At 50.7% G+C, this 12129-nt stretch overlaps 1 protein-coding gene across 1 annotated transcript in view; it reads left to right on the plus strand.

Annotated features, from left to right (window-relative positions):
- Positions 1–578: 578 nt before the first annotated feature.
- MAMDC4 (MAM domain containing 4) overlaps positions 579–12129 on the plus strand; it is a 65232-nt gene continuing 53681 nt past the window's right edge. Inside the window, exons 1-3 of the mRNA XM_075060684.1 lie at positions 579–618; positions 8837–8950; positions 9869–10042. Of these exons, the coding sequence (XP_074916785.1) occupies positions 579–618; positions 8837–8950; positions 9869–10042 (328 nt within the window). The remainder of the gene's footprint in view (positions 619–8836; positions 8951–9868; positions 10043–12129) is intronic.

Consider the following 12129-nt stretch of genomic DNA (forward strand, 5'->3'; position numbering starts at 1 on the left):
CCGCTACCCAGATGTGGGCACACACGCTCAGCCAGTGCATGCCACAAGCACCGGGTGTGACTCAGCAGCAGTCCCCTGGCAGCTCAGCACTGAAGGCCTCCAGAGTCTCCTACCTGGGAAGACAGTGGATAGAAAGGATTGGGGAGGGGGTAAAGTGAGGACAAGTGAGGGCTCCTCGGGGGCTGGCTGGGGATACCCAGGAATCCTCTATTGTGGACCCTCTGAAAGACCCCCTCCCCCAACACACACTCCTCCTGGGAGTGCGATGGGTCCATGCTCACTGCTCCCCAGGATGTCTGGTACTGGCGTGGCCAAAAAGCTGTCATTCTGCTCCACCCCTGAATGTCCCTGGCTACAGTGTCAGTTCCATAGGGAAATGCCCTGCTGATAAAACTTGCTCCCCTGGGACTGATTGCACGGGGATCAAGAGCTCTGCAGTGCGGGTAAGCACTGGGGCTGAAGTCCAGAGCTAGTCAAGTCCTTGGGAGCTGGTTGCAGCCTTCGCTGTGCAGCACAGCCCTTCCGGTGGCTGTGTCAGCTCCCAGCTGCACACCTGCCCCGGGGCACAGGCTCAGGAGATGCCTGCGCGACTGTTCCTCTTGATTCTGATGCTCTCTGGTAAGTTCTCCTCACGACACAGCACTTCCCAGCAGGACATTTCTGGGGGAGTATGGGGGACAAGCCACCACTTGCTAGTTCAGATTCAACCTCCACCTGTGACTTCTCTGGGGAGGGACAGCTCAGTGGTTTGTGAATGGGCCTCTTAAACCCAGGGTTGTGATTTCAATCCTTGAGGGGGCTATTTAGGGAACTAGGGTAAAAATCTGTTTGGGGAGTGGCCCTGCTTTGTGTAGGGGGTTAGACTAGATGACCTCCTAAGGTCCCTTCCAACCCTGATATACTCTGGTTCATGGTGTAGAATTGTAATTTCCTGCCATGCCAGGGCTTTAAGGAGACATTTTTCCCTTAAACAAGTAGCTGCAGCTAAATTGGCTTTGATCATGCCACATGTTAGACCAGATAGTTCCCTTGAACTGAGTTGCCACAGAGCAAAAGGTACGTTGAGCCTTGGATGACTCCACACTAAAGGAAGGAGCGTTCTGTAGTGGTTTGAGCATCAGACTGGCATTCAGTGAACCCAGCTTTGCCACTGATTACCTGGATGACGTTGGGCAAGTCACTACCTCTCTCCATGCCTCGGTTTCCCCTTTGTCATGTCTCTTTAGACTGGGCTCTTCAACACAGGGTCTGGTTTCTCACTCGGTGTTTGTACAGCATCGAGCACAGTGGGAGCGTGAGCTTAGGTGGCGCCTCCAGGTATCGCTGAAATACAAACACTGGAGCTGAGGGAACTTTTCCAAGGGAACAGGAACAGGAAATGCCGACTTGAGTAAATCAAAATGTTTCACAGGAACAGATTGATTTAATCAGAATGCTCCTGGGAGATAACTGAACTGGTTTATTTCAGCTGTATCGGGTGGACACGTTAAATATAATGGATCAATTCCTGTTGTTCTGTTATTAGTTGCAGTCCCCTAGCGCCTAGGCGCCTTTGTCCTGGATCAGGAACCCTTTGTGTTAGGTTGTGCAAACAGAGTCCCAAATGATTGTCTCCACTCTAAAGAGCTTCACACCAAATCCAGCAGAGAACAGGGAGCTGGATGATAAAGTCTAAAGGAAATTTTTTTATAAAATCAAAACAAAACCGGACTTCTGGCAACCCTAGGTGGAGGGTCCAGGGCTCCTCACAGCAGCCTGGGCTCCCTGGGCAGGTCTTACCATGGCCCTGCTGGCTCCAGCTTCTGGCTTGGCCAGGGATCGGGGCCTTGGGTGGGAAGGGGCAGAGCAGAGGCAGGGCATAGTGGCGAAGGAGGTGTTGGGGGGCCCAAATGGTCTTCGTGCCCAGGGCCCCAATAAATCTTAATGCGCCTCCATCAAGAGAGGAGGATTTCAAACCCGAGCATTAGGTCCATCCTCTCCAGGTTGGGATGTGAACACTGATTGGATATCAGCAATGCCATTCAAACATCAGTAATACCAGTATTGCTCAGGCTCTGACTCTTCCTTGGGTGTACATTCATTTTATGACAAGATTGATACAGGCATTGATACAGGGGTTATTGCACACCTGAGTGATTACTAACTATTAGGCTGTGAAGAAGCCAGAAATGCCAGTTCACAGAGGATTTTGAAATATGGCTTCATTCAGCATTGGAATGAAACTGCACAATATTGAAATTCTCCATGAAGGAAAATTCATAAAAAAAATTAAGTTTTGTTTCAGTTTTGACTTTTTTCAAGTTTTGTAGTCTATTATTATGAATTACAGATGGTGTATTGGCTTATAGTATATAACAGAATAGAAAATCAAACTGAAACACAAAATTATTTAAAACTGAAAAATTGAAATGTTTCATTCTGACAATTTTGCCTAACTTTAATGTCCAGAAAGATAAAGGAACAAATTATTAAACAATCAGTTTGTAAGGATAATCGTTTATAAGGAATAACCAGCATGGATCTGTCAAGAACAAATCATTCCAAACCAATTCTCTTTCCTTCTTCGGCAGGGTTACTGACCTAGTGGATATAGGGGAGAGGAAGCAGAAGATGTGCTATAGCTTGATTTTAGTAAGGCTTTTGATACAGTCCTATATAACATTCTCATAAGCAAATCAGGGAAATGTGTCTAGATGAAATTACTGTAATGTGGATGCAAGACTGGTTGAAAAACCATATTCAAAGAGTAGTTATCAATAGTTCACTGTCAAAATGGAATGAAGTATCTAGTGGGGTCAGTCCTGGGTCTGATACTATTCAATATATTAATTCATGGTTAGGATAATGGATTGGAAAGTGTGCTTATGAAATTTGTGGATGACACCAAGTTAGGAGGGGTTGCAAACACTTTGAAGGACAGGATTAGAATTCAGAACTGGAGAACTGGTCTGAAAGCAACAAGAGGGAATTCAATAAAGACAAGTGCAAAAGTACTTCACTTAGGAAGGAAAAATCAAATGCACAACTACAAAATGGGGAATAACTGTCAAAGTGGTAGTACTGCTGAACAGGCTCGGGGGGTTACAGTGGATCGCAGACTGAATATGAGTCACCAGTGTGATGCAATTGTGAAAGAGACTAACATCATTCTGTGTGTATTAACAGAAGTGTCATGTGTAAGACAGGCGATAATTGTGCTACTCTGCTTGGGCCTGGTGAGGCCACAGCTGGAGTCCTGTGTCTAATTCTGGGTGCCACATTTCAAGAAATCTGTGGACGAATGGAGGGAGTCCAGAGGCGAGCAATAAAAAGATAAAAGGTTTAGAAAACCTGACCTGTGAGGAAATGTTACAAACACGGGGCCTGTTTAGTCTTGAGACGACTGAGGGCTTGTCTACACTTACCGGGGGATCGACACGGCAAGCGATGCATTGGCAGTCGATTTAGCAGGTCTAGTGAAGACCCGCTAAATTAACTGTAGATTGCTTTCCCGTCGACTCCTGTACTCCACTGGATCGAGACGAGTAAGGGGAGTTGACGGGAGAACATCTCCATTGCCATTGTGTAGTGTGGACCCTGCGGGAAGTAGAGCTAAGCTATGTCAGCTTGAGTTACACTAGTCACGTCACTCAAATTGGGTAGCTTAGATCGACTTTTCCCTTTAGTGTGGACAAGGCCTGAGAGGGGACCTGATAGCAGTCTTCAGTTATGTTAAAGGCTTTTATAAATAGGCCAGTGATCAATTGTTCTCCACGTGCACCAAGGCAGGTTGTTGAAACCCCGTCATTGGAGGTTAATAGGAACAGGCTGGACAAACACCTGTCAGGGATGGTCTAGGTTTTCTTGGTTCTGTCTCAGTGCAGGGGGCTGGACTACATGCCTCTCAAGATCCCTTCCAGCCGGACATGTCTGTGATTCTGTGACAATGTCAAAATGGGACATTTCAACAGCGTTGGGATTTTTTTTTTCTGGTTTTCTTCCAAGGTGAAATTCCAGAGCACTCAATGAGTGCAGTGTCCACTGTTATCGGACTCCCATGCCCATGGAATATGGTTCTGTCAAAGCTCTTCTGGCCAGCTCTATTAGCTACAGTGCTATAGGAGCCACCCAAGGTGTGGATTATATTGCCCAGCACTGCATGGCCTCTTGGGCCACATGGCTCCATATGGCTCTGCCAGGGACGTTTGTTTCTTCACCTGGAGAAACCTGTCAGACAGAGCTGTGAGCTCTGCCCCCACAGACAGTGCCAGCTGGCTCTGAGACAGGCCTAGTGGAAGGGATTATGGGATAAAGCACATTCTGAAGCAGGCTTGAAAGAATTCAGAGAGGGGAAGTTGTTACGTTCCATTTCTGGCACATTTCCATAAACATGTTAGTTCAATTGCCTAGGATTTGGTTAAAATACAATAATATTGTGCTGCTGGCAGACCAGGTGCCAGTCGATGTCAAAGCCCCAGGCCTCACTGCCTGCTTACAAACGCATGGCTGGAAGCCAGGCCAATTCACTAGTGTATCAGTGCAGATTAAAGTGATTGTTAAATGTGTAAGAGAATATTTAAACTTCATGAAAATGAATGGGACATTAAATGCATTGTTTTCACTAATCTGTATCCCGTTATAATATAATAGCAAATATCTACATTGTGTACACCCTGTAACTAAAGAACCCCTCAAACAAGAAAGAGGCCTTGTGGAATGCAAATGAAGGACTCTAACAGAGAACTGCTAATTTCAGATCAAGTTGTCATTGTGTGTGAACATCAGAGATCAAAGACTTAAAATGCATTCCTCACTCTCTATCAGCAGAGAAGGAGCCCACGGGGGTAGTGACCCTGTCAGCTTGTTTTCTGTCAGAAAAAGCTGTAAGAATGGATTCATGGAAAGATCCTTCATGTCTGGACTGTTTGAACTCTTATAGGGAAGTGTACTGGATGCAAAGCAGAGATCCCCAGGGACAATCTGGGTACCCTGAAAAGACTTTGGGGAAACTGGCAGTTTATTACATCACTGGCACCATTTGGAGTTACAAACTGTGATTCCCTGTGATGCACTCCCTGCATCTGATGAAATGGGTTTTAGCCCATGAAAGCTTATGCCCAAATAAATTTGTTAGTCTCTAAGGCGCCACAAGGACTCCTCGTTGTTTTTGCTGATACAGACTAACACATACCATTCTGAAACCTGTGACTCAGACGTTCATATATTTTACCTGCTTTAACCTCAATAACTCTCATTCCTCTTCTTAGCTAATAAACCTATAGTTAGTTTACTATAGAATTGGATGCCAGCCTTGTCTTTGGTGTAAGATCTGGAGCACCAGTTGAACTGGGGTCAGTGACTGGTCTCTTGGGACTGGGAGCAACCTGATGCTGTGTGATTTTTGGCGTGACCATTTATTACAAAGGCCAGTTTGTCTGGGTGACAGGATAGACTGGTAGCGTTACCAATTTTCTGATTGCAGAAAACCAAACACCCTTGCCCCGCCTCCTATCCCACTTCTTCCACGAGACCCCACCCCTTGCTCACTTGATTCCCCCTCCCTCCATCTCTTGCTCTCCTCCACCGTCACTCAATATTTTCACCGGGCTGGGGCAGGGGGTTGGGGTGCAGGAGGGGGCAAGGGCTCTGGCTGTGGGTGTGGGCTCTGGGATGAGGCCGGGGATGAGAGGTTTGGGGTGCAAGAGGAGAATATGGTCTGGGGTAGGGTTTGGGGTGCAGGAGGGGGTGAGGGCTCTGACTGAGGGTACGGGCTCTGGGATGGAGCTGGAGATGAGGGGTTTGGGGTGCCGAAGGGGGCTCCGGGCGGGGATCAAGAGGTTCAGAGTGGGGGGGGTGCAGGGTGCAGGCTCCAGGCTCTGGGAAGGTGTGGCAGGGGATTCCAACCTGGGGTTGGGGTGTGGGAGGGGGTGTGGGATGCAGGCTCCGGCTGGGCGGTGCTTACCTCAGGCGGCCCCCAGAAGCGGTGACATGTCCCTCTGACTCCTAAGTTAGGGGTGGCCACAGGGGCTCCATGTGCTGCCCCCACCCGCAGGCGCCGCCCCTGCAGCTCCCATTGGCCGCAGTTCCTGGCCAATGGGAGCTGTAGAGTTGGCGCTCGGGATGGGACACAAGCCCCTGGCGACCCCTATGCTTATGTGCTGGACATGCCGGACGCTTCCGGAAGCTGCATGGACCCAGGGCAGGTAGAGACTAGCCTGCCTTAGCCCTGTTGCACCACTACCCGAACTTTTAGTGGCCCAGTTAGCGGTGCTGACTGGAGCCGCCAGGGTCCCTCTTTGACCGGGTCTTCCGGTGTAAACCAGACGCTTGGCAACCCTATAGACTGGAGAGTCCAAGGGAACTGTCTGTGACTCCATGGTAAGACTAGTAGCGTGATCCAGGAGTTCACATTTGTTATGGGCTTGGGGAAGTCTAATTATAGGTCACGTCACCAGCTTTGGGTGTCTACCATTTTCTGACAATCTGCCCTGCGGTCGGCACTCATGGCCATGTGCCACTCCAGATAGCATGACAAATACTCAGTTAAATAACATCGCTATTTTGTGATGCTCACAAAGGTTATGCAGGAGTGTGAGTGCCAACCTCAGGACTGGCTCAGCGCACCAACCCCAAACGTTGTGAGTTCTATACTCAGATTTCACCAACCAAATGCACCAAGTGAAAACTCCTCAGGCACCCAAACCATGCCCTCCCCCCCACACTGCCCCTTCCATCCATGCCTAGCCCCTACCCCCGAGGCCCCCACCCCCCCCCGCCCCCCCCCCCCCCACCCCCGGGGCCCCCAAACCCCCCTTCCCGGGAGCCCAAACCCCCGAGGCCCCCACCCCCCCCCGCCCCCCCCCCCCCCACCCCCGGGGCCCCCAAACCCCCCTTCCCGGGAGCCCAAACCCCCGAGGCCCCCACCCCCATGGCACCTCTTCTCCCTGAGGCCCAGCCCCTTCCCCCAAGGCCCCGCCCCTGCGCTGCCTCTTTGCCTTAAGATCCCATCTCTCGCTTTCTCCTCTCTGCCTCCCATCGCTCACCCTTACAGATGGTAAAAAGTGATGGGGTCATGGCCCCCTGGCCCACCCCCTGTTCTGGTGCCCCTGGTCACAGACAGTCCTCTTGCTTTCTCCAGTCTGTCTTGCCACACAGGTGACCAAAGGTCTGTGATCGATGGCCCCTTATACCAAAAATCACAGCAATGTTCAGGTTATTTCTGATCCCAATGGACCAGTCACTTACCCCAATCAGTTGTGCTTTAGGTCTCACCCCAAAGCCAAAGCTTGGAGCCAATCCAATTGTAAACGATATGAAGACATATTAAACAGGAAAAGGAAATCAGAGTGTTATTTGCAAGCCAGCAAATATAGACACACAAGTGACACAAATGAATTACAATCTTAAGTTTCAAAAGATAATATAGGCCTCTGTAATCAGCAAGCTCTACATGTCCTTTAGGGCTAACCCAGGCTAAGCAGCTGAGGATCTCTTGGTTATGTCTAAAAAGAGCTTGCGCCTCCCCGTGCCTGAGTCCAAGCAGCCTAGAGACCTTAGTTCCTTTGGTTTGAGGTTTTTATCCCCCTCCTGCCATGTGCTCTGAGCTGCAGACTCAGCAGAGGGGCTCAGGTGACTCATCATCACGGGAAGGGAGCAGCAGAGCAACAGGAGTCCTTTTGTTGACAGTTTGTCAGTCCAGATGTGGGGAGTTTCCAGTTGTAAGAACTGGCATTGCTGGGTCTCCTCTTTGGGGAGGGGCGGGGGCATAACAATTTCTGTAGAAGAGCAGCTCCCTCTCCTGTATGGCAGTTCAGTCCCAGAGGCTCCCAATACGCGCACTCCAATATTACATTCCAATCTGCAGCACAGATATTATAGGTAAGATGAATGCCGGCAGCAACTCACAAGCATTCACCAGAGTCTAGACACTGAAAACTTTCTTATCATTCTAATACCAATTTTATCGCTATTGACCCACACGGGTCCAGCTGAGACATGGAACCTTGGCGTGAGCCGGAGCCCAGTCTGCTGGCGTTACATATTAATCTTCAGATCTCAAGGCACTTTACAAGGCTGGCTCAGCACCATTATCTTCATTTTACAATGGAGAAACTAAGGCATGGAGGGGGAAGTGACTTCCCAAGGTGTCACAGAGAGCTGGGAATAGATCTCAAGCCCCATTTCCCGCTGGAACCTGCTCTCTCCCAGAGCTGGCAATATACCCCCAGCATCCTGAGCTCTCACCATGCGACCAGGCTCCCGCCCACCCCTGGCATTAGAAGTATTTTATGGTGTATTTGAGACATGCCACTGTAAGGCAGGAGACTCCAAAGCTCAAATGTAGCCTGTGGGTCATCAGCTCCAGATCCCAAGAGACAAATGAGTTCCCAACCTCCGAGCCCCAAATGCTGACTAGGCAGATGTCTTAGCTCTTTTTCACCACATGGTGACTTTCACTGGGATTTTGCCTCCATCCATGTTTAAGTCTCCAGCCCATGAATTGTGGTAAATGGCCTCCCCAAAAGCCACTATCTTCCTCCTTCAGCGCAGGCTGATGAGAATGAGAAGCAGGCCAAGCTACAGCCCAGCTGGGAAGGGCAGCCCTGCCATCTCCCCCGCAGATCCCCAGCCTAGCTCTGCAGGTGCTGAGGCTGGAGGGTTCAAAGAGGCCTATGAACATCGCAGGTGCAGAGGGTCAGAGAACTCAGAGCAGCTGCTCCCCACCTGTCAGGCCTCCAAGCCTTGAGATTCACAACCTAGTGTCAATCCCTGCAGAGATGGGAGCCAGTGGCCAGGGACAGGCCTCAGAGCTGCCTGGGGCTGGCCCCCTGATGCTGGCTTTTACCCTCTCTGGTAGCTTGGCCTCACCCTGGAGTCCAGTCCATCTTCATCAACAGATGCAGCAGTCCTGCCCCGAAGGTGTGTGACTTTGTTTGCGACTGCAGGGACTGCTCCGATGAGAACCAGTGCGGTGAGTCCCGGCTGCCTCTGACTCTTGCTCTTTGGCTTTTGGCTGCTCTTTCCTGGGATTAGCAATCTGCAGCCCTAGAGCCTCGGGTTCCCCAGGGGTCCTGGCTCTGAACCTGCTCCAAGAGAAGAGGAGGGAACCAGGTGAGGTTGCCAACCCTCCAGGATTGGCAGGGGTGGCTCTAGCTTTTTTGCTGCCCCAAGCACGGCAGTCAGGCAGCCTTCGGTGACTTGCATTCAGGAGGTCCCCGGTCCCGTGGATTCAGCGGCTTGCCTGTGGGAGGTCCCTGGTCCCGCGGCTTCAGCGTACCTGCTGCCGAATTCCCGCTGAAATCCGTGGGACTGGTAGACCTCCTGCAGGTGCACCGCTGAAGGCTGCCTGACTGCCGCCCTCGCAGGGACAGGCAGGGCGCCCCCCTCCCCACGCTTGCCGCCCCAGGCACGCGCTTGGAGCGCTGGTGCCTGGAGCCACCACTGAGGTTGGCCAGGAGTCTCCTGGAATCGACATCCATCTCCTGGTGACTAGTGAAAGCAATCCAGGAGATTTTATTAGGATATTTTAAGAAAATGAAATTACATCATGTTGGGGGGAAAAAAATCTCCCGGAATAGCTTCAGTCAGAGTTGGCAACCCTAGAACCAGGGCCCCACGGCGTCACACAAGGATGAGCCAAATGCACTGCAGGGCTACGCAGCTCTGGCTTTCCTGCTCGCTCTGCCTGGCACACAAATTATCCATATGCCACTTACCCACCCACCTGAGTACCCCCTCACCTCACCAATTCCACTCCTCCCCCACTCCCCTACCCCCTCCCACAGGAATCCCCAAATGTCCAATGCTGCTGATTTCTCACCAGCAGAAACATGCACGAGTCCTGTCCAGCCCTCCCAAGCACTAATCATTCTCCTCTGCTTCCCAGCAGGTTACCACAAAGAATCAGTCATGCTGGGAACTCCCTTCACCTGCGATTTTGAAGAGGGCAACTGTGGCTGGAAGGACGTGAGCACTTTTGCCTACAGATGGGTCACAGACCGAGCCAGCATCGCCATGTGGGGGACAGGACCCAGCGCCGATCACACCCGGGGCACCGATCTGGGTAACCTCACCACATTGTGCCGGGTAGCCAGTGGCCACTCTTGTTACCGCTGCACTGGGGTATCAGAGCTGAAAAAATCACCCTCCCTGCAGCAGCTGTAGCTGACGAGCGTCTAGGGGTAGGGTGCACCGTGGTGTTCAGAACAGATCTGCCTGTGATTGGCACACGGCGGCTCTTTGGGACTCCTTATCCCTGTTGCTTGAAGGCTGGGATTATAAATGCACAAAAGCCAGGATGTTACCTGCACGTACACTCTAGGGCACCCACCTTTACCATTCTGTGGGCTCAGGGTGTAACTGGATTAATTTATCAGAGGAGAGCCGTGTTAGTCTGGATCGGTAAAAGCAGCAAAGAGTCCTGTGGCACCTTATAGACTAATATACGTATTGGATGCATGTACATGCATCCGACGAAGTGGGGATTCATCCATGAAAGCTCATGCTCCAATACGTCTGTTAGTCTATAAGTTGCCACAGGACTGATTAATTTAGGCACCTCCACCTGTACCCAGTTCCTAATGCTCTGGGTGAAAGGCACCTACCCTTACCCAGTTCCTAGGGCTCAGGACATAATCTTCGGCGGGTCTGCTGGGTCTTTTACCAGTGAAGGAGCCTTACACAGTGATATTATCTATTTATTAACAGCTACCAAAACAGAACACACTCGCTAAGCAGGCACTGCTCACCAATCCCAAGAAGGCAGGTGGCCAGGCAGGATCAGGTCATTTGGGGTTCCAGCTTCTGCACAGTCTGATTGGCAGGTCTTGAGGTCTGGCAGTTCTGATCTCGGGTTGTGTCCTGGAATTAGGTGCTAAAGAACTTCCTTTTGAACCCCAGTTTATATAGTGAAACCTGAGTCCTGCTTAGCTCTACCGTCACCAACCATTGTAAACTGAAGTGCTGCAAGACAGTATTTTTCACCTATCCGAGCCCATTATGAAACCATTCTTTACCCAATCAGAGCCCAGCACCTGAGTTGGTTTAAATCGTGCAGAATTAGTTATGCCACAGACAGAAACGATCAAAGAACCAGACAGAGACCCTACAGATAAACAATAGAGAACTGGGCGTCGTAAAGACAAAACACTAGAAGTAGAGATTTCACAACACAACTGTTGAGAAGTGACTGCGTGCCAGGCAGAATGCTGTCAACGTTTTCTTTAAACATTGTAAGCTCTGTTTCTTCATCTGGTGGTGGTGGCACTGTTAGGACAGGAGCACATTCTTCACAGCCCCATATTACATTGTTTTGATGTAATTTAGAGGCGGTGAGGATGTGACTCTCTGCTTCTTCGCTCATGGCTGCTGCAGCTTCCTGCAGAAAAAGGCCTCAGACCTTGCAAGGGCATTTGGGAGCCAATTCTTTATTAGCCAGTGCAGAGCTGGTGCTACGGACCCAACCGGGGGGTTCACCCTTCTCGGCCCCGGAGTAAACGGCTACCAGGATGTAGGGCACTGGGGAGTCTGGCCCTTGACGTTCTGAAAGGCCCATCCAGTCACATGACTCCATGGCACATAGGCAGAATTTGGAATTTCTATAGCTGGGCTTTGCCTTTATTCTTTGAAACACATGCTGGCTTTGGGTCTGTCTGCGCTGCGGTAAAACACCTCGGGCTGGCCCATGTCCTCTGACTTGGGGTTGTGGGGCTATTAAATTGCAGCGCAGACATCCAGGCTCGGGCTGAAGCCCTGTCTCTGGGACCCTCCCCATTCACACCCCTGAGCAGCACAGCTGGGTCGATCTACATTTTAGGTGTAGACCAGGCCTGAGAAAAAGACGAGGCATGATGGGGTAGTCAGAGATGAGGAGGCCTGTGCAAGGAGCTGGCGTGAGTGGAGATGCAGAGAGGAAAGGGTAGGGGAAGGCTGCTCCAGATGCCAGGGGCTGCAGAGGAGAAGGCTCTTTGCACAGGTAATAGTGACTCAGTTCTCAGGTGTATATGGAATCATGCATTCAAATAAATCCCGGTAAATGCTGCCTCTCAGTGTGGCAGTGCTGCCCAGGAATGAGAACTGTTTTCACAGGGTGCTGCTGTATTTGAAATATCCCTCCCGAGGGGGCATTCCTCCTGTTGGTCTAGGTTAAGA

The sequence above is a fragment of the Chelonoidis abingdonii genome, chromosome 24 (assembly GCF_003597395.2).
Source record: "Chelonoidis abingdonii isolate Lonesome George chromosome 24, CheloAbing_2.0, whole genome shotgun sequence".
Taxonomy (NCBI): Eukaryota; Metazoa; Chordata; order Testudines; family Testudinidae; genus Chelonoidis; species Chelonoidis abingdonii.